The sequence below is a fragment of the Bos javanicus genome, chromosome 12 (genome assembly GCF_032452875.1).
Source record: "Bos javanicus breed banteng chromosome 12, ARS-OSU_banteng_1.0, whole genome shotgun sequence".
NCBI lineage: Eukaryota > Metazoa > Chordata > Mammalia > Artiodactyla > Bovidae > Bos > Bos javanicus.
This window is the reverse complement of record NC_083879.1, coordinates 68,806,006-68,829,769: the sequence shown is the minus strand read 5'-3', so window position 1 is coordinate 68,829,769 and position 23,764 is coordinate 68,806,006. Positions and strand designations below refer to the sequence as shown.

The 23,764-nt window shown below is 40.2% G+C and overlaps 1 protein-coding gene across 2 annotated transcripts in view; it reads right to left on the bottom strand.

Annotated features, from left to right (window-relative positions):
• GPC6 (glypican 6) overlaps positions 1–23,764 on the bottom strand; it is a 1,234,631-nt gene that overhangs the window by 76,833 nt on the left and 1,134,034 nt on the right. For both annotated transcript variants that reach the window (XM_061435212.1, XM_061435213.1), the window contains exon 6: positions 20,857–21,000. In XM_061435212.1, the coding sequence (XP_061291196.1) occupies positions 20,857–21,000 (144 nt within the window). The remainder of the gene's footprint in view (positions 1–20,856; positions 21,001–23,764) is intronic.

The following is a 23,764-nucleotide window of genomic DNA, read 5'->3' as shown; positions in this document are numbered from 1 at the left end:
CCTTGTGTTGTGGCCTAGAATTCCAGGCTAGAACCGCAGCAGGGAGGGAGCAGTGGGGGGAAGTGTGAATGCAGAGGACAGAGTAGGAGAGAAGGAGAGGAGAGTGTATCCCTGCGAAGAAGAGATGAAAGGGGCCCCCAGCGCCGGGAAGAGTAGAACATCTGAGATACTCGGCAATTAATCATCTCCGTGAGATCCCAACAGTCCCCAGCCCCATCGGCCCAGCGATTTTGCTGACACAGAAGGAAAAGGCACCTCCACAAACACAGCTAGTAAAATAGTCTTACAGCTACATAAACAGCCGGCTCCAGCAGAAGGCAGTGGGCCCTACTCTTTAAAATTATGCTTGAAATCCTGCATGTGGAAGGAGAAACCACAAGCCTTCCTGTCCACGCCAGGGCATACGTGAGCCTGGAGATACGCTGAGAACCTTTGCTGTCTCGTTCTGATGTGGGTAGAAGCTGAATCGCAAATGTGATTTCGATGAGAAAGTCCCTGGGAAAGTTACTGCCCATGAAATAGGAGTTGGAGCTGAAAGTAGCCCCTCCTTTTCCCACACATTTCTAGCTGGTCTCAGAGGAGGGGAGAAACTCCTCTGATTTCATTGTCTTGACTCACAGGAGCCTAGTTCTGGCCCTTTGGAGAGCATCACAGGGTCTCTTGTTTATTTTTAACCACCTGCTCTGTTCTTCTCTCCCCACCCTTTGAACAGAAAGAGGAAAGCTGGAAGGCCTTACATCTGTGTTTTCACTAGAAAATGGCAGCTTTTAAGATAGCATGCCTCCTGCCAGCTGATATAAGATCAGCTTGGATGACAAGGATAGTCAGAGTAGTTTCGTCAATTATGACAACTGTAGCACTGATCACTTCATGTCGGCTAAATGGCTATTGTCAAGGAGACCAGAGGTAAGAAGGGTAAGGGTGCGGTGAAAAGAGAGCCCTTGTGAGCTGTTGGTGGGAATGTAAATTGGTGCAGTCCCTATGGAAAATGGTATGGAGGTTCCTCAAAAAACTAAAAACTGAACTACCATATGATCCAGCAATTTCACTTCTGGGTATATATCCAAAGAAAATGAAAATGGGATATCAAAAAGATATCTGCACTTCCTTGCTTATTACAGCATTATTCACAATAACCAAGATATGTAAACAACCTAAGTATCAATGGATGAATGGATAAAGAAGATAAATATATATGTATAAGATATGATATACATTGGGTTAGCCAAAAAATTTCATTTGGGTTTTTCTATAACATCTTATGAAAAGCCCAAATGAAATTTTTGGGAAAGGAAACCCGATGTTTCCAAACAAACACCTGATTAGAGTATTTTTCAGCCATTATTTGCCGCAATGTAGATGGATGTTGAGGCATTTGAGGTCATTATGCTTAGTGAGATCAGTCAGACAGAGAAAGCATCATCATATTGTATGATATTCTTGCCTGGGAAATCCCAAGGACAGAGGAGCCTGGCATGCCACAGTCCATGGGGTCGCAAAGAGCTGGACATGACTTAGCAACCGAGTACACACACATACACTGTGGGATAGATATATATATATATATATATATGGACTTAAATGTAGAATTGAAAGCACTCAAATTTGTAGAAATAGAGGGTAGAATGGTGGTTAGCAGGACCTGGGGAAATTGGGAAGATGTTGGTCAAAGGGTACAACTGGAAGTAAAAAACAAGACATACGCGTACCAGCTAGAGAAGGATGCTGAGAGTGAGGGAGACTGCGTATATGTGAAGTACAGAGTATAAGGAAATTTGTATACTTTCTGCTTATTTTGCTGTGAAGTGAAAACTTGTCTGAAAAAGAGAAAAAAAACTATCTTCCTTGTGGCAGTGGATTCAACAAATTCAATTTTATTTTTGTTTATGATTATAATTTTGGGGGCTTTTCTACTCTATTATATATATATATATATATATATACACACACACACACACACGCACCATATTTCAATGCCAAAAATTCCTGATCTTAGTGGAATAAAACAGCAGTAAAAACAGGCAGACAACAACCAGGGTGACATTATTTTAAAAAGTGCATTTCTGGATGTACTACTTGAACTGACGTTGAGAAGCAAAGAAATAGCTTAGTGCTAAGCTGGTGTGATTTCTGCATCTGTTTCGTCATCTCCCTGGATTCTGGCAACCCTACTGGTAAAATGAGGGTATTGGACTAGATGGGCTTTAACGTCCTTCCAACTCAAAGGACCCTTGAACGCAGAGCAAACATTTCATATTAGTTTTCCCTGGCAGTGATGGTGAATCTGCACTTAGGCTCCAAGCTGTCTCACTCCACCCTCTTGTGACCCTCTTGAGAGGATGGTGGGAAAGTTCATGGTGAGGAAGGAGGCCTTAGCCAGCATTTTTAAAAGGATCAAGGCCTCAGGCTCTATTTGCATCTTGCTCTACTTACCTGAACAAACAGTCTTGTTTTTAGACTTGGCGTGAGCCAGCCCAAAGCCAAACACGGCTTTGGTGTTTCTGGATAGATCACAGTCCTGTTTGCGTCACGGTGACTCAAAAGAAATTGCTGACCACAATTCAAGAGAATGCAACGATTTGGACACAGAAGACAAAAGTCTGTAATAAGGATTTTAAACCCAAAGTCAGTAATCCTGGAGGGACTTCATACAACTCCCACAAGCATTTTAAATAACATGCTGAAAGCCTCTCATCATTTTAAATTAATAGAGCCATAGCTGTTACTCCTAATCATTAGTTCAACCAAAAATAATTTACCTGACAATGCTGTTATTATATAGGAAAAGCTTACAAAATGAATCCTAAATTCCCACGATTGAGAGCCGTTGAGAAAATACCAGCAATGGAGTGAAAAGTAAACTTGGGAGGGCAATTGATTGAATGTTCTGGAAACTCTCACCACAGTCACCGTCCAGACCGTATGGCCCTCTGCCCCATCCTCCCACCAACATCCTTTGTTCATCTTGCTTGAGTGAGCCTCCAGGTTTCATCATGGAATTCTACAAAGTTGCTTGAGGCACCAGAAATAGCTCTGTATGTCAGGCAGGAAAATTCCTTCCCTTCTTTCCTTCTCTCCCTCCCTCCCTTCCTTCACCCCTTCTTCTTTATCACCCCCAAACATAGGATCTTACGAAAGTATCGTGGGCAACAAAGAAGAGACAAAATAGCAATCAACCCACTAAAATGTCTGTTCACCTCTTGTTTGACCTTTGATGGCAGCAGAAACATCACAGATACCAAGAGGATTGTAGCGTTAGGCCCCTGGGAAACAGAAAACCAGCCCTGGTAGTCTCTTCAAGGAAAACATCAAATAACCATTTCCAGTTGTTTCAAGCGTTACAAATGAGGTGCGATCGTGAAAACCCTTTATTTATCCATAAATGTGGAGCACTCTTATTTATTGAACCGGGAGAGACTGACTTAAGTTAAGGGGCTCCTGCTTCAGTCTGAAACCATGTTATATTTTGTAAGCCAGGTAGGTAGGGCACTTGGGTGGCTATAAATGGGGATAAAAATAAGAAACCTGGGATCCTGCTCTGGCACCTCGATCACTGGCAAACCTTCACAACTTGGTGCCTCCGTTTCTCCTTTTATTTTTAAAAGGAGCAAGGTCAGGATGGGGGAAGAAAAAACACAGCTGCAAAATCCTTGGTCTACTTCTTTTCATTCCCCATAGCCAAATCTACTCTCCAAGCGACAACCATTTTACACATAAATTACTGTCAATGACTTGTCCCTGTGTTCACCTTCAAGTGAATAAAAAATAAAAAAAAAAAGGTTATTTCAGATGCTATTCACCTTCGCATCTGATTCAGCCACCTAATTTGGGTTTTTCACGTTCTCTGCCAGGATTTCTACCTTCCCTAGGCTGAATGTTTTTTTAAAAGCCCTTTGGTGGCAGTCTTGGGTGGTGACATACCCTGCTCTCAGAAATGAGTTGTCTGTGCCTGCGCGCATCCTTCCGCCCCCTACTCTGTCATTTTGCTTGGTTATTTTCATCTACTACTTAGTTGCCTGCTTCCCAAACTCTTTTATAGACGCGAATCTCTTATCAGCTTCACCAGTGTTCACCCTTGGAGTTTTCATGGTAGTCTTGCTACGCGTCTTAGAGAGACACTCCCTGAGCTTGCTTATTTGACTAGAATGCAGATGCCGGTGTTAGCATTTCCTCTGTGACTCTTCCTAACAGCTCCCAGCAAAACTTATCCTAGCTTTCATCTCCTCCAACACTGAGGCTCGCAGCGGAACCAGCCACTTTCTGCAAAGACCAAAGGCTGGGGCAAAGGGGTTTATCCACCGGCTTTGTGTTAAAGACCAAGTCTCAGTGAAAAATGGAAATCTTTGAAATTCTATATTTTTCTTATTTGATTAATGATAACAGTCACACCCAACCTATTGATATCACTATTATTACCAATAATACTATTGATAACTAATCTTAGTGCAGACGATGCCTGAGCCAGATTTATGCCCGTTAGCTTTCATTTTCACTTTCATGCATTGGAGAAGGAAATGGCAACCAACTCCAGTGTTCTTGCCTGGAGAATCCCAGGGATGGGGGAGCCTGGTGAGCTGCCGTCTATGGGGTCTCACAGAGTTGGACACGACTGAAGCGATTTAGCTGCAGCAGCAGGTATCATCAACATAACATAAGTACTGGGATTTTTTTGTTTTTTTTTTTTTCTATTCCATTTGACAGATCAGAAAATGGCACAACAAGGTCAGGTGATCGGCTCAGGCTCACACAGAAATGTGAGCTCTGCTTGGGTGCCTCCTGGCTTCTGCATCTGTGTTATACCACGTGGAAAGAAACACGGGTTGTGCCTAGTGGAGTGGGGAATGCCTCCCAGAGTGTTTGGGAGGGACAAAAGGAGTGAAGGAGTCCATGCATCACTAAACCGTGTGGGGCCGGCTTCAATCTCAGTCCGCAGTCCTCGTCTGCGTGATGTGGATGCAGGTTTCATGACACCGAACACTCCTTGCTCGCTCTGCCTGTGTCTGCCCCCAGTCGGCCTGAGGCGGTGAAAGAGCGAATGAAACCCTATTACATCCCAGGCAGGCCTGTCGAGCAGGTGTCCATCAAGCACTTCGCAGGCATTAGCACTGGCCCACAAGGTGCAGAATGTGGACCTGGGTAGAATTCAGAGCTTCTGTAGGAGAACCTCCCATCTAAAGAGCTGAATGCACCCTGGTTCTGCAATCCACAGCAGAACTGCCATGGGGTGGGCCAGTGCTGCTGCAAACTAAGTGAAAATAGGAACTCAGAAAAACAAAACATCAGCGCTAAGGTTGGCTTTTGCCCTACAAAACATCTTCCAGACCCAGAGGACCTGAAGCTTTGGTTTTAAGAGATTTGCAGGGAGTGGCAAGGGGCAGAATATTAAAGTGTAAGGCTTCTCTAAGGCCATCAGCCTATATCACAAAAAGCTATGATTTCAAGGGGTTAAATCCTTAGTAGGAGAGAGAAATAGAAATATCCTTCACCACAAGCCACAAAGACTTTCAATAAAATAGAATATAAGATAGGTAAGGAAACGAAGCACCATGTGCAAAAGCCAGCTGGAATACCAGATGAGACAAGCAAACACTTCAGATATCTGAAGTATCAGATGCGAAGTGTAGAATTAGTATGTTCAAAGATAAAAAGGTAGCGTTTAAAAAAGTGAATAAAGAGTAAGAAACTACTGAACATCGGACTAAGCATATAAAAAGAACTAAATATTACAAATGAAACATACAATCATTAAAGTTGAAACTCAGTGGATGTTTTTAATGGGAGATTATTTACAACAGAAAGGAGAGATAATAACCTGAGAGGTGGCACAAAAAAAATTATTCTGAATGTAGAAAGACACAAAGACAGGTTAGGAGACATGGAGGACAGGGAGAACATCTGACTTGTCTAATCGGTTATAGAATAAGAGCAGAGAAAGAGGGAAGGAGGTTGAGACAATGTTGAAGAGATAAAGGCTTAGAGTTTTCTAGATAATGAAAGAGATCTTAGGAGATTTAGAAAGTCAAGCAAATCCTAAGTGGGGGGAAAAATCTATATCTAGACATAATACAATAAAATTACAGAACAACAAAGAAGATCTTAAAAGCAGCTCGAGAGACAATGCTGCTGCTGCTGCTTCTAAGTCACTTCAGTCGTGTCCGACTCTGTTCGACCCCACAGATGGCAGCCCACCAGGCTCCCCTGTCCCTGGGATTCTCCAGGCAAGAACACTGGAGTGGGTTGCCATTTCCTTCTCCAATGCGTGAAAGTGAAAACTGAAAGTGAAGGTGCTCAGTCATGTCTGACTCTTCACGACCCCATGGACTGCAACCTACAAGGCTCCTTCATGCATGGGAGTTTCCAGGCAAGAGTACTGGAGTGGGGTGCCATTGCCTTCTCCAGACTACTTACAGGAGAAGGACTGAGACTAGCTTCTCAACAGCAGTGATGGAAACCAGGAAACAGTGAAATACAAGCAACAGTGTACTCAGAGAAACGGAGGCTCCCGTCAAGGATGACGTATGGAACATAAATGTCTCTCAGGAATGAGGGCAGACAAAGATGTTTTCAAATGAAACCCTCAGTAAAGTAAATCCTAAAGTATGTATTCCTGACCTAGGAAAGTGATTCCTGATGGACAGTTTGATGCAAGAAGGAGTGATAACCAAAGAAAGCTGTAGGGAGTGGTTCTATACAAAATTCCATCGTGTAAAAACTTGTAAGATTAGAAACATTACAAGATAGAACTAAATAATCCAATAATAACAGCATATAATTTGAGAGGAAATGATCAAAACTGAGATGTTTTGAGGTCCTTGTGTTGTTCCAGAGAAGGGTAAAGATATTCAATGATTAATTAAATTCAGATTTTGTTACATCTAGACACATGCTAAAATTTTAAGAGCAACTATTAAAAGACTAAAATAAATAAAGTATTTAGATTCTAAACATCAGAAGAAAAAAGTGGAATGAGAAAAATATTCTCAATCAATCTATAAGAAAGAAGCAAAAATAAGACTGGAGTGGAAGAGACAAATAGAAACCACAAAATGAGATGGAAAAAATAAACTCAACTATCTTAGATTTTCTAGTACATTTAAATGAACTAAATGCACCAATTAAAGTACAAATATTGTGGGTCTTGATTTAAATATAAATCCAGCCATGTAATGTTTACAAGAAGTATAACTAAAACACAAAGTTTCAGAAAGGTTGACAGTGAAGATGTGAAATGAGATATGTCAGTCAAATATTAGCAAAAGTCTGGTGTAACTATATTGAAGAAATAGATATTAAGGCAAACAACTACAACTAATACTACTAGAGACAAGGGATTCCTATATAATGATGACAAGGTCAAGGTGCATAGAAGATAAAACTGTAAGTATAAGCATAGACTCAAAATATATGAGATAAAAATAGAACAACATGGAGAAACAGATCAATCCTCCTGCACAGTGAAGTAGCTCTCCTCGCAAGTGGTGGAACAAAACTACCCTCCCCCCCAAAAAAATCAGTCAAAATATATAAGATTTGAAGGCTATTCTGACAAGGGTCATCTTATCCCATCTTTTCCCTGCTACTCCTCCAGGAGGCAGGGAGCTATGACACTTTGCTGTGGTAGGCTAAGTTTAGGAAAGGACACGATGAGAGGGAATGAGGGAACACTGGGAATTGGTGGTCACATCTGGCTCACCACTGGGTGTCGCTGAATTTTATTAAGTGGTGATGAATCACCTTAAAATACTAGGAATAAAACTACCATCTGACCCAGCAGTCCCACTCCTAGGCATATACTCTGAGGAAACCAAAACTGAAAAAGACACATGTACCCAAGTGTTCACTGCAGCGCTATTTACAATAGTTAGAACATGGAAGCAACCTAGATGTCCATTGGCAGATGAATGAGTAAAGAAGTTGTGGTACATATATACAATGGAATATTACTCAGCCCTAAAAAGGAACGCATTTGAGTCCGTTCTAATGAAGTGGATGAACCTACAGCCTATTATACAAAGTGAAATAAGTCAGAAAGAGAAAAGCAAATATCATACATTAACACATACCTCCTGGAGAAGGCAATGGCACCCTACTCCAGTACTATTGCCTGGAAAATCCCATGGACAGAGGAGCCTGGTAGGCTACAGTCCATGGGGTTGCCAAGAGTCGGACACAACTGAGTGACTTCACTTTCTTTCTAACACACACCTATGGAATCTAGAAAGATGGTACTGATGAACATACTTGCAGGGCAGTAATGGAGATGCAGACAGAGAGGACAGACTTATGGACACAGGTGGTGGGAAGGAGAGGGTGGGACGGATGGAGAGAGTAGCATGGAAACATATACACTACCATGTGTAAAATAGATACCCAACGGGAATTTGCTGTATGACTCAGGGAACCCAAACCAGGGCTCTGTAACAATCCAGAGGGGTGGGAAGGGGTGGGAGGTAGGAGGGAGGTTCAAGAGGGAGGGGACATATGTATACCTATGGCTGATTCATGTTGATGAATGGCAGAAGCCAACACAATAATGTAAAGCAATTATCCTTCAATTAAAAATAAATAAATATTTAAAAAACTAGTCATGAATCATAGAAGTTTATATAAAAGTATCATGCTTCAGCTACAATTTGATAAATTAACTATAGCAAATCTCTGGGTTTTTCACTTACACAAGGAGTATATTGTAATTAACAAAACAAACACACACATACAGTCTGTCCTTGTCATATCAGAGTTATGCAAATTAATGTCTTCAAAGCATATCACAAAAAAGTGGGGGAGGGATAAATTAGGAGATTGGGATTGACGTATACACGTTGTTGTTGTTCAGGCCCTAAGTCGTGTCTGACTCCTTTGCAACCCCATGGACTATAGCCTGCCAGGCTCTTCTGTCCATGGAACTTTCCAGGCAAGAATACTGGAGTGGGTTGGCACTTCCTCTTCCAGAGGATCTTCCTGGATCAGTGGTCGAACCAGCATCTCCTACATTTGCAGGTGGACTCTTCACCCCTGAGCCACCTGGGAATACGCATTACAATATATAAAATAGATAACTAATAAGGAACTACAGTATAGTACAGGGAACTAGACTCAATGCTCTGTAGTGACCGACATGGGAAAAGAATCTAAAAGAGTAGTTATATACGTGTATGTATAGCTGATCCACTTTGCTGTACAGTAGAAACTAACACAACATTCTAAATAAACTATATTCCAAAAAAAAGTAAATTAAAAAATCCTCCTAAGGACTCATTTAATTTCTAACTCTCCAAAGTCAGAGAGAAAGAGTTCTTTAAATGAAACTACTGTAAAGATATCGTACTTTATTTATTTTTCAAGAGAGGATAAAGGTTGACAAGACAAGATGGAGTTTCTTTCACTTGAGCCCTCACTATTAAAATCCTAATGAAATATTTCTTGTTCCTTGAAGACTGCTGTATAAAGAAGATTTGATTTTTCTGAGTAACTGGAGACATTTTCACGAGGACGTGTCTCACACTAAAGATAGCCCCTGGGTTTTTGGATTTTATGTGAGGAGATCAATTAAGGCAGCTCACTACCTTTCTGTTTTCTTCCCAGAGCTGGTCTAGCTGCTTTGTATTTATCCCTTTTCTTTAGCACTCAAGGAGGCGCAAAGACCAAGCAAAGGAAAAGCTCAGCTTTTTCAAGTGCCCAGATGAGTGGTCTTCATTGCAATGAATTCAGCCTGCTTTGGGGAGTTATCTTAGGTTCAAATCCCTTAGAATAAAACTTACAAAGTCATTGTTTTCCTGCTTCATTACCCATAAATAATTTATGAATTTATATTGTAATTTTTCTTCCAGCTAAATCAGAGCTTTACGATTTTGCAAATAATTCCACTCGGAAGCTAATGACACACACATTCCTGAGATTTTCATTTCAAGTTTACCATCGCTGTCAGCCTGAGCAATTTGCCTGATTATCCTGCGAAAAGTGTTCTCCTTCATGAATGCTGTTCAGAAATAAACAGCTATTGTAAAAGGAGACAAGGGCAGGTTCTGGAACTCGAATTTTTGGTGATCTTAAATGATGATGTATGAAAGGGAGAAAAAGGGAGAACAATTTGATTTGCTCCAACTAGGTTGACCCAGAAAGGAGAAGAGCAGAAAAATTGCTTCGCCTAAGCAAACATGACATCAAGTCAGACAAGAGCAGCACTCACAGTATCCAGTATCCAAGGCTCATTTAAAAAATATACAGTCTGGATCTGAAAGACATTTAAATGCCGGCAATAAAAAAATCTTTGCTCATTCTGTTTTCCTATTGCTTCTTTTCTCCTACTCATCGGCAACAGCTTCTTCATCCTCCTTTGAGACACTGACTTGGTTGGATACTGGGGTTGGACTCCCATTCAACTCAGTCTGGTTGAATGATGGTTGAATTTGAAGTTCAGGTAGGAGAAACAGCCATCCAATGCTAAAAATCAATCAGACTTAGAAAGGGAAGCTAGCTTTCCAGGGCAAGGTAGACACTCCCTTTGTAACAAGGACTTAGAATTCTCCTCCATTTCTAAAACTTATGCACTCCTGACCAGTACATAGTTTGATGTAAGTTAAAGCTAAGTCTGTCTGCCATCCCCCAAAGTGCTGTGAGCTCTTTGATTATGTTCTAGTCACTTATACTTGGCTCGTATTACAGTACAATAAACAGCTGTTGAATGAGTGAAGAGTTTTTCTCTTTTTCTCATGTAAGATCTGTCTCAGAGTTGAAAAGAGTAATGAATCGATTCTTATCAATTTAAAAATCTTGCCTTGGGATTTCCCTGGAGGTCCAGTGGTTAAGACTCCATGCTCTCAATGCAGAGTGTACCGGTTTGATCCCTGGTTGTGGAACTAAGATCCCATATACCTTGTGGTGTCGCCAAAAAAATAAAATAAATTTAAAAAAAATGATAGAAGCAGAAGAGATACTAGATCCTTTAACAGTTTTAAATCATGATCCTTGGAGAACCTGGGTTCTGTGCAGCTGCCTCAAGGAGACTTAGAAAGGCTGGAAGGTGTTGAAAAGAGTGGTCAACGGGGCCATTTTAGCTCTAGTTTAAATTCAAAACAAAAACTTCATTTAAAAACAATCTTGCCTGGGTCATCTGTGTTTGAGGTTGACAATATTTCTGTTTACAAATGTGTCCATTTTCAGTCTGTGTGTGACACAGAGGGACAAATGTTCCCGCCTTCTGGATAGCAGGCTTGGTCACGTGACCTGCTTTGGTCATGTGACCAGATGGAAACACTGTGCTGTGGCCCTTCCATGCACAGCCCCCTTTCCATGCTCTCTCTTTCTCTGCCTCTGCAAAAGGCGATGTGCTCAGTTGCTCAGGCACGTCCAACTCTTTGCGACCCCATGAACTGTAGCCCACCAGGTTCCTCTGTTCACCGGATTTTCCAGGCAAGGATACTGAAGTGGGCTGCCATTTCTTACTCCAGGAGGGTAACAGGCGAAGCTCCAGATAATGGTTGCTTTGTCACCCTGCGTCCTGGAGTGAGAGTGCCGACCACGTGTGGCTGACCTGCAGTCAAGTCAACTGTGGGCATTTGGTACCAACAAGAAATAAACGTGTTTTTGTGAGTCATTCTGGGGGTTGTTTGTCGTTGCTTCAGGACCTGGCTTGGCCCATCCAGATCAATACAGTATTGGAAAAGCTTCTAAAGATATTACACAAACCCAACTTCCAAAAAATTATTTGCTAGCCAGCAATATAAGTGGTGCTGCTACAGCTGCTGGTTCATTCATTTATTGTCAGCCTGTCTTTTTTTTTTCCTAATAGCTTGGTCAGTCTTTTAGATGCAAGAAAATACGCATGAAGTCAGAGCCTTTGACGATAATGACCATGAATGAACTTAAGTAATAAAATTATTGTGTATTGCAGATATGTTTCTACCTTTAGCATTTACGAAGAGAAGTTAATTTTCACTCAAACAGGTTTCTTTTCATCTGGTTTTCTCTACAATGTTTATGCCTGAGGTTTACTGCTGGCAGTAAAGAGTGTCCAAGTATGTTATGGGAATAGCCAAATTCCCAGTGCTTTAAAATGTATTCCATAGGCCCCAGAGTCAGTTAAAAGCTGATTGATTATACAGCAAATACATCAAAACTGGTATTTATGGAAAAAAGCCCATTTTTTCAGCTCTATCTCTCATAAGCCTGAACATCACATCTGGGAGTCATGGTACAAATATCTCAGACAGCTATGAGAAAAATGACTGTAGCCTTTCCATAAGCTGCTCAATAATTTAATGAAAGAGCTACGTCCACTGATCTCGCTCATGAACACATATTTTACATGGTATGGTTTGGGCAGTTTAGCATGACTTCTCTGTTCAGGTTTTCATCATCAAGTCACTGAAAACACCTATAACATAGATGTTGCTGCTGCTGCTAAGTCACTTCAGTCGTGTCCGACTCTGTGCGACCCCACAGACGGCAGTCTACCAGGCTCCCCCGTCCCTGGGATTCTCCAGGCAAGAACACTGGAGTGGGTTGCCATTTCCTTCTCCAGTGCATGAAAGTGAAAAGTGAAAGTGAAGTCACTGAGTCGTGTCCGACACTCAGCGACCCCATGGACTGCAGCCTACCTTGGTCCTTAATCCATGGGATTTTCCAGGCAAGAGTACTGGAGTGGGTTGCCATTGCCTTCTCCTATTACACAAATGAATAAAGCACAAGTAATGGAAATGAGTGTGCAGATATGAACTTTTTCATCCCATCAGTTCAGAACTGACATTTTTGTTTAATTTGTTTAAAATACAGGGCGAAGACTTCTGGCTTCAGAAAAGAAGACAAGCTATCAGATATGGCCTAGATCAAACATGTTACATTTGTTTAATATTTTCAATGTGCATATATGGTCAATGATGATTCATTTGTTCACACTCTTGTTGTTTAGTTGCCAAGTTGTGTCCAACCCTTTGCAACCCCATGGACTATAGCCTGCCAGGTTCCCCTGTCCATGGGATTTTCCAGGCAAGAATGCTGGAGTGGGTTGCCATTTCCTTCTCCATGGGATCTTCCTGACCCAGGAACCAAACCCACGTCTCCTCCTTGGCAGCTGGATTCTTTACCACTGAGCCACCTGGGAAGCCCTATTTGTTAACATGACTTCCACATATTCTTTATTGGTGTAGTCTATCTCAGATTACAAAATCAAATTCCTACTTCCTCTAGGCTAAGGTTTTATGATGCTCTGAATTAGATACATTTCCCTGGAGGAAACCTGGTGTGTCTAACTGGTTTGATAAATAATGTTATTTTGTAAATAGTCACTCCTGCCTTTTTGATGATGCTAGCACTAACAACATGTGATGATGGAGACTGTATATGCTAGTTAGTTTTACTAAGTGCTACCCCACAGAGGAGAACTCAGTAAATACATGATTGATTGATTGATATCCATAGAATGCATCATTTTGGGTTTAGCTGAAGTCAGGCATTCTGAAAGAAAACTTCATGTCTGAAGGGAAAAATAAGCATATCAACATACCATAAAATAGACATAAAAGCTGTATAGCCATATTTGGGGTCTGAAAGTGTAACATTTCATTTTTATGACATAGAGGTCAGCAAAGCTCTTGCTTAAATGTTTCTGAGGACAAAGGAGGGTTTAAAAACAGAGCTGAAAGTGGTTTTGTTGGTAAAATTACCCTCCAAATGATTTCAGACCATTTGTACCTAAAGCAAGCTGTACAAAAGTTTTCCCCCTTTAAAATGTGTGGCCTGTCTTCATTGCTGGAATCCTCATGAACCTCTGTATGTGTCTTGAAGCAGTGGAGCAGAATGGGCTTTGATATCTCTCAGGGACTAACGTAGCCAGCAGAGTGGACGTTTCTCCCCACGGCATACAGCCTGATGCAATTAAACACAGCCTTGCCTGAGCTGAAAGAAAGGTCTCTGATTCTCCTATTTTCTCTGTTCTTCCACATTCCTGAAAGAAGAGGTTCCCAAGGATGTAAAAACAGTCCACTGTCCATTGGGTGTGGGCTGAAAATTCCACAGAAGGGGCAGGCATTCCATCCAGGTTTCCAACAGTGCATATCATTGAATCAGATGTGTGCTTCCTCCAAGCCCATGGAAGATGCTGAATATCCCTGAGATAAGCCATCATTTTACGTGTGCATCTGATGACATTCTCCACTTGGGCTTCATCAACCACAAGCCTCTAAATGGAACAAAGACTGGTATTGGGAGGCCTCCCCGACCATGACATGCTGCTAGTGTTGCCCAGAGAAGGGCAGAAATGAAGACCGAATAAGTTGGGTGGCTTGGCTTTAATGTTTTGTATTTTCTCCCTGCTTTGAAAGCTCGCTGTATTTTGCTGCTATGACTGCCAAGGGTTCATTGAAAAGGAAACTAGGGTGTCTCAGTGGGGGGTTTGCAGCCAACAGATCCAGCAAGTTCAGGCAGGACTGAGCAGTTCACAGTCTGAACGGAGTTGAGCAGTAGCTGTTTGTTTGCTGGGGTGAATGGGGCATAATTTATTCAGCTGCAGCAAAGACTGAAAGCCAATCTGGCCTTGACCCATTTATCTTTAGAAAACTAATTAAAGTGCAGAATCTGGTTTAGTGTTGTTACTGAGGTTTTAGCTTCTCCTGTTTGGGCCAAGCAAAGACTGAGGGGGTGTGTGTGTGTCTCCGCATGTGTCTGTGTCTCGTTGCCGAGGTGGAAGATGGAAAATATCAGTTTCACCTAAAGACAGCGGCTGAGGCTCTAGATAATAAAGCAGTTTCTTAAACACAGCCTGACATCCTTTTGAAATGCAAAAGAGTGGATTAGCCGGATGCAGAATCCTTTGAGGTGACAATGAAATGCCATGGCAATTTAAAATGAACAACAGACAGTTTCCCTCATCCTTACAACCAAGACTTCCTAAATCACACCAAAATGGTCCCAAAGAGGCATGGAAGAACATTTTTATGACCAGCATTTTATTCCGAAACTGGGATTAACCATCAGGCAGGAAACAGCAGCCAGAATGTGAATTGCTTTGTCCATTTTGCTTCCAAACCATAAGAAAAGTGTTTGGGTTCCCAGGACTTGGTGATATTTGCTAAGTACTTAAATTTATCCCTATTAATATTAACACCCGTGGCAGTCTCATACATTTCAGGAACTGCACTGTGTTTTTGGAAGAAACATATCCAATAATAGACATCTGATTTTGGGGAGCCTAGCTAAAGAGGATTATAGGAGACAAGCAGAGAAGTCCAGCACAGCTGGGGAGTGGGTGGAGATGATATTATGATTTACCTTCTTTCCAATATGTTTAAGGACATTATTCTTCTTGGGGGAAACCATGAGGGTCATGAGAACCATCAGATAAGGAGGTTGGACTAGGTCAACTGCCAGACAATCTGGAGATACCAAGAGAATGCTGCTGAGGCTTGGTTGGCACACTCTGTCAACTGGAGCCAGCTGAGTTTTACCAAGTGGACCAAAGTGATAGAACCCTGACTTATTCCACCACTGATGCTTCTTCTCCCACTTTCCATTTAGCACCAGGAGACCTTACGCTATCTGTCTTTCCTGTTCCTTCCTCAAAATCTTCCCTTCCAGAGTACTCCTGGAAGGAGTACCTTCCTTCAGATTTACCTTTAAACTTTCAGATTTACCTCTAACCTTTTTTCCCTTATCCAAACTGCCCTGGGCTCCAAGACCTGGAATGATGAATAGGGATACTACTCAGAGGACATTTTCTTTTAAGCACATGAATTTGAAAGGAGGAAATGTAGACATAGTGTTGCCACTGCCTGAATTGAGGGTCAGGCAGGTGTGTAGCATCATCACACAGGTGTATTGCATGAATAAATGAGTTCATCAGGGGAGAGGCATCTTCTCGTACAGGTCCATAATGCTAATGAGGGCTCAGGTCTTTCTGAAATGGTAGGACCAGCATGGAGTGGTATTATGAAAACCACTGGATCATATAACTGTTTGATTATTATGATTAATACGGAAAGTCAGGTAGGATAACCTGTGCCTGTCCGCATCTCCAATACAAATTGCTCTGTCACAATAAATACCCATTGGTCTCTCCCTAAATGCACTAAAACACATCAGTAAATTTGAGTAGGAGAAAAAAATAAACAAGCTGTATCACAAATATTCCTTACCCCTCTAAATTCTCTATGTTCCCAGCTAATGGAAAAATTAGCTCCTTATGCATGAGAGTTGATATTGGTTTGTTGTTATTATTAGGGAGGTAATTATTTGCTCAGCACAAGAAGAAAAAAGCCAATATATTCTATCAGGGAAGAGAGAGTTTTTCAGGCAGGCTACACATACTCTGAATGTAGGGACAGAATTTAAATCAGCCACCAAATGAGCTAGTCTTCCACAAAGCTGAGACTGAAAACCTTGCCATTGAGAAAGAATACCAAAAATGTCGTTAAACCATAAATACCAAGCTGAGAGGACATTCCTAAACCCACTGGTCACATACAGTGTTCAATGTTTGCTCTCTGGACAATTTGGAAAGAGGAAGTGGAGGTGGGATTTATCAGAAGCTCCCTGGAACGACCGTACAGAGACAAATGGGGATGAGAAGAAGAATAAGAAGACCAAAGCTTACACTATGTTGCATTGTCCTCCACACAATCCTCTGGGAAGCAAGAGGAAAACAAATTCAAAGGAAAAAGAAAGAGAGATTATTCTATACATAATAGTACAGCACAGGTATAACGTTTAGCTTTGCAGACTGGCATTCCACCCACCACCGCTCCCAATTCCCTCAGAATGATAAGCAGAATATTTGAGAACCTGCACACATGGCATGATGTTGAATACTTACTGGAGACCCATTGGTCTAACTCATTGCCAACTTGATTGAATTAACTTCCAAGTCCAGTTTTTTTTTTTTTTAATCTACTTTAATAAAACGTATTCCTCTAAGACACACACTTTACTGTATTATTGCTTTTGCTCTAACAAATCAGCTGGAGTAAAATAACTGACATTTTCTGCCCAAGCATGTCCAGGGGTTGTATAGCATGTTGTGCAATAATATTCTGAGCTGTACAACTAACCATCCTTAACAGAGGATGATCTGAAACACCACGCTATGGGCAGATCTTAAAAATTGAGCTGATTTATTTTTACACTCTGTACTTTCAGTGACGGTTGAGTGAAATTTTCTTTAAGGAAATAATTATTTTATGTTAAATAATTAAGAGAATTCACAGGATGTAAATTTAAGAAAAAGAGAAAGAGAATCAGTCTCTTCCTGATTTCAAATAAACACCCCTGGTCTGTTTAATTGAAAATCTGTAACAGTGGGCTGGGACAGAAGGACTACTAGAGTGAGTGTGGGTGATAGGGAAGAGACACATGATAACGGGACCAGTTTGTTGATCAGATTAGTTGATGGTATTTTTATCTTCAACAAACCATAGCAGGAAGGACTGTAGTATTTTCTGATGAGTCAGCTTTCCATCAGCAGTGGAATTTATATAAGGATATTCATTCATTATGGGATGATAAAAATTACTTTACAATAGCATGTCTGAAAGCTATACCTAAACAATTTTTTTTTTTTTTTGCCAGTATAAATTTGGAGGAACATATGGAGGGTTTTCTAATGATATAAAAGAATTGACTGCTTTATAAAGGTAAGAAGAGACTAAATGATGCTACTGATCTATTTTAAAGAGAGAGTTTTGTTTTCAATTATTTTATATAAGGTTTAGCAGCAGTTTACCCAGTTGGGGATTAGGAGATTTACTTCTAAAAACAATCCCCATAACTACCACTTCACATAAAAAATAGCTTTATAATAGCTGGTATACGAACATTTACCAATGGAACCCAAAGTTAATGCCCCAGGTACTAATTTTAAATTGTAGTAAGAAGCGATTCTCCAACAGTTTTACAGTTAAGTCATTTTCACTTTGGCAAAAGGGGCGGGGTGATTGGGATGGTCTTTGAGATGTTGTCCTTTTGAAGCATGTGCTGGGCTGAAACACGGAGAGAAATTAAAGGAAGTCTTTTCCAATTACCCTTCTTTTTGGGGACACATGCTTCTTATAAATATCCAGGAAACATCGTTGCAGGAGAAAATTAAAACAGGAGTAGGTAACATGAGATTTGTTCATAAACATCCCAAATAGGCAGTAATATATGTCAGACCCAGCAGGACCCTTCACCTACACATGCATCTTGAAGATGATTTTATCTGACTGATGCCCAGCACTGTCTGGCCAAGGGAACTGCTCCAACCTTTCCGCTATTCAGAGCTCTGTTGAACCCACAAAAGAAAGCAAGCTTTGGAGGAAACAGTGGCTGCAAATGGAGATTCTGATGTTAGCTTTGGAGCTAGCTTGTGTTTCCCAAGAATAACCTTGTCTAGCTCCTGTTGACATGGAAGCAGTCCCTTGGCCTTAGGGGTGGAAAAGCAGCTCCAGGTTGGTTTATGACTGGCTGTGAATTACAAATTGCTGATTCTTACAATCTGGGAAGGAATCAGAATTTAATTGAATAAGAAATTAATAAAACTGTCCTTCTCCCTTATAGAGCCTGGAGCTACACCTCTGATGAAGTAAGTACTACATGCCACTGGAGAGTATTTTAGAATAAAATTGGCTTATTGATTTGAATTCATATACACTGACTCTGGTCCTTATGTACTTTGAGTTTAAAAGTGAAAGTGTCAGTCGCTCAGTCGTGTCCGACTCTTTGCGACCTCATGAACTGCTCTGTCCATGGAATTCTTCAGGCCAGAATACTGGAGTGGGTAGCCGTTCCCTTCTCCAGGGGAGTATCTCTTGAGTTTAGTCTCTGTTTTTTCCTCATGATATGATTAACCGTTACTAACTCTTTTAAAAAATGATTAAATATACTTTAGGGGTGCATAAAATAGAAGATCCTAAATCAGTTTGCTATTTTCCAGGACTTCTCAAGACTCTTATATTTGGGGCATTTTGGGGATGACCAGTGAAGTTCCTTTTTAAAAGAAAAGGTTCAAATTCCAATTTTCATATCTACTAGATTTTAGACATTGTATGAAATTCTCAACGTGTTGATGTTTTATTCAAGCTGTACGGAATTGTATAAATACTGTTGCCTTGGGAAAAGTATTTTTCTCGCTCTACTTACTCTGTTTGAATGTGTGTGTGTGTGTGTGTGTGTGTGTATCTTTCCTGTGAGGAGAGAAGACTGTGCTTCTGTTTCAAAGGCAAAAAAATTAATTAGTAGTCATAGATGTCATTATATTGTTCAAAATCAATGCAGTTTTAACTAAGTGGATAATGCACTCCATTTGTTTTCCAATTTTATTTTTCTGTGGTAAGAACATTTAACCTGAGATCTAGCCTCTTAACCAATACAGTACTGTTATCTCTAGCACGATGGTTGTACCGCTGATCTCCAAAACTTACTAATCTTGCATTGTGCCTAGTTCTGAAGGTAGAGTTTATAAAAATTCTGAAAAACCTGAATTGTTTCAATAATTATGCAGAGCCAACTGAAATAGGAAAGGAAAAAAAGAAGGAAAGAGAGACAGGGGGAAGTCAAGCCCATACTCATAAACTGTGCTTTGGTTAAAAGGATCTTGGCATATAAAGGAATTTATAAAATGCGAATGCAAACAATGGAATCTAATGAAACCATCGTTTTGTTGAAAAGAAAAAAATGTGACTAATTTTAAACTTTTCCTGAAATTGTGAATGGACAATGGATATAACTAAGGTTAAGTACAAAGGTGAAGCAATTACCCAGATTATCCCTTTTGCAAAACCTACACTGAAGAGGGAGTTTTACTTGCTAATAAACAGTAATAAATTTATGACATAATTTAGTGGTTAATGACTCCACTTACCCCTTCACATTGGCGCTTCCTGGATAGGCCTTTGTGTTGTAAGTACTTTTGATGTTTATAGAGAGAAATGTTGAGATTACTTATTATGAGGTCAAATGCTACCAATTTAATCTTACAGCTTCTACACTGTAGATGGATATTAACCAAAATGATAATTTATAACAGTGACTAATAAAAGTATTTTCATAACCAGAAACCCTTGAGATCTGAGTTTATATGACATAATCAGATGTGGTTCAAGTGTTTATGACCTTAAGGCTTTTATCTGTTAATTTTACATCAAGATAATTGGCAAAGCAACATTAACAGCACTAACAATTACAGGTATATAAATTGTTTATACTGCTATAAATTGTATTGAAAACAGTCAGGCAGTATTTCTGGGAAATTATGAGCTTTTCATTTTTGTAGCAAAATTTGATGTCTGAAACACATTAAAAATCATGTTTACTATATTTATGGTTGTAATCTCCAAGTAAATTGCTTCAGTGATAGATATTTGGTCCCCTGACACACATTTAAATGGATCAAAGAGTGACTATTTCTAAGGATTTCAACTTTTAAAAGACACACAAAAAAGAAAAAAAAAGTAGTAATATTGATTTGGAGCCTTTTGGCAAGGTATTTTCAAGCAGAAAACTTTACATAAAAGGAACATTCATAATAAAGTTACACTGTATCATAATTGAATAAATAACTAAAGTAGATGAATAAGAAATGTGCTATTGTAATTATATCTCTGGAAGACATTGTAACTTAGTCTTCAAATTAATATTTCAGAAGAAATATGGAGTTGAAAATTTGGTCATTGGATGAGTGGATTAATAGTGATAAGACTTCTTAAATAACCTAATTCTTGACCTAAAAGGAAGATCTCATTACTTTTCAATATTCTAATTAAGATCAGGAGCAGATATAAGGCTGAGATGACTTTTACAACCAACTTTTTCAGAATCCCATCAAGTCTTCTGAAGAATAACCTTGGTAACAGAAAGTGGCCATGATGACCATCAATCCAGGGGACTCACCAGCCGGTCCAAGCTCGTGCCCGCAGCAGTGGTTGGTCTTTCCTCAGGATTGTAAGGCCTGAATCGTGTATTAAAATTTTCAGGAGCTGAGCGAGCAGATCTGAGAGCTGGAGCAGGTTTGGGTTGGCCACATCCCTGAAACACCTGGAAGAACCATTGAAAGATTAGGAAGTTACACAAGGAGTTTCTTCCTAGAGCATTCAGTGCACTGGCTTCCACATTTTGTATGGAACTCTTATCTCCAAAAACACTCTGACTCTGAAACCTAAACAAATACAAACACCAGTAAAACAGAATTACCCCATTAGAGTGACTGACTTATAACCTGACTCTCATTTTCAACATATACAGTTAATCCTCATCACTTATGGATTCTGTTTTTGTGAATTTGCCAACAGTTGACCCTCTCCTGGTTTTGATCCCTGGGTTAGGAATATCCCTTTAAGAAGGGAATGGCAACCTATTCCAGTATTCTTGCCTAGGAAATCCCATGGATAGAGGAGCCTGGCAGGCTACAGTCTACGGGGTTGTAAACAGTTGACTGAGTTGTAAACAGTTGACTAATTAAGATCAGGAGCAGATATAAGGCTGAGATGACTTTTACAACCAACTTTTTCAGAATCCCATCAAGTCTTCTGAAGAATAACCTTGGTAACAGAAAGTCACTTTCACTTTAAACTGATCCTCTCCATATCTATGGGCTTCCCTGTGGCTCAGTTGGGAAAAAAATCTGCCTGCAATGTGGGAGACCTCGGTTTGATCCCTGGGTTGGGAAAAATCCCCTGGAGAAGGGAAAGGCTACTCACTCCAGTAATCTGGCCTGGAGAATTCCATGGACTGTTTAGTCCATGGGGTTGCAAAGAGTCAGACACAACTGAGCAATTTTCACTTCACTTCTCCACATCCATGGGTTTCCAATCTGCAAATTCAACCAACCTCAGATCGAATTAGATTTTGAGATCTACAGGGGCTCCTGGAACTAATCTCCTGCAGATAGTGAGGGAAGACTTTACTCATTAAAATTAATTTGTAACCCCCCCAAATAAAAATTCAAACATGTCTGCAGACATCGGCAGAGAGGCCAAGTTCATCTTTCCAGCTGAAGCAGTCTAACAAGGCAAAGCTCTGCCTTCTTGTTTCAGCTCTTAAACTGTAAATGTAAACTCTTAAATCAACACGTTGGTGATATATTTAATGCCACATTTTTGTGTGTGCTTTATTAATATTTGGTGATTTCCTTTTTTAAAACAGCCCCCAACTATAGCATTGAAGTTCTGTCTAGTTCCTAAGGCTATGATATGCCCTATGGAGAAAACTGTGTTTTAGATAAACTTCATTCAGGTATGAGTTATGGTACACTTGACTATGAATTCAATGTTAATGAATCAATAATATGTATCAAATAAGGTGTTTCTCAGGAGAGACACATGAAACAAGGTTATATGCATTGACTGTTTGGTGAAAATGTGACAGAAAGCTTGAAGGAGAGGTTGAGTGGGATGGATTGGGGTTCTGGGATTGACATACATACAGCACTATGTATAAAATAGATAACTAATGAAAATTTACTGCGTAGAACAGAAACTCCACTCAGTGCCCTGTGTGACCTAAATGGGAAGGAAATCCAAAAAGGAGGGGATATACATGTACGTATAGTTGATTTACTTTGCCATATAACAGAAATTAACACACTATAAAGCACTATAAAGCAACTATACTCCAATTAAAAAAAAAAAAAAAAGCTTGTAGGAACTTAACCCTGTATTTCTCGTAGGAGCAATGGTTCAGTATTTGCTAATTCAGGGTCTGCGGTAACTTAGAGAACATAACTATGCAAACAGTGAGAACTGACTATATTAAACATGGAATGATTTTTGGATCAAAGAAACATCCCAGATATTTTCATGTCCTTGAATTTGTCATTCAAGAAACATTTGTTTGGGATTCTTGTTACTGATACAAATGTATCTCATGTATAGCGAGCCTGTGTGCTTAGTTATGTCTGACTCTTTGCAACCCCATGGACTATAGCCTGCCAGGTTCCTCTGTCCATGGGATTCTCCAGGCAAGAATACTGGAATGGGTTGCCATTTCCTTCTCCAGAGGATCTTCCTGACCCAGGGCTCGAACTTGAGTCTCCTGAATTGGCAGGCGGATTCTTTACCATTGAGCCACCTGGGAAGCCCCTCATTTACAACATATAAAGCCAAATAACTTGAGTGTCTCCCCTTTGAATAATGAAAACCTTTACTGGAAGAATTCTTTGAAAACACTCTCTTGAGCCACAGTGAAGAAATAGGACAAGCAAACGTGGATGAATTCCCTAGAATGACAGATCCTTCTAATTTTGTTGTTGACAGCTGTTCATGTCACAATTAGGCTTGCCATGGGAAATCAAACATTCTATTGTAATGATCTCAGGGACCAAGCTGCTAGTTCTCTTCCACAGTGATTTCACTTGGGGTGCTGTGGGAATACCTCCTTTGCTAGTTTTAGAAGCTTTGTACTCTCTGCTGGTTATCCAGAGATAATCCCTTTGCCAGGATTACAGGAAATCTAGTCACATTTCCAGGAAGTTTTGATGAAGTTGAACTTTGCCTTTCTTTCTACACAGGAGATGTACTTTCTTTAGTAAGGACACTTTCTTTAGTAAGCTCTTCGCGACTATTTATGTCATCCAATTCTTAATGCACACGGGTGTGTTGAGAATGCGTTCCTTCTGGTTTTGTTATTTGATTCTGTGTTGTTTAACTCTAAAATACAAGTTTTTCATTAGGCATTTTATGGGATTTCACTGAAGTACACAGAGGGCTCCTGGGTGTCATTCCCAATGACAAATTCCAACTTGAGACACAATTCATTTAGTTGTTCCATGAGAGCTGACTTCCCCTTTGTTGTATTCAAAAAT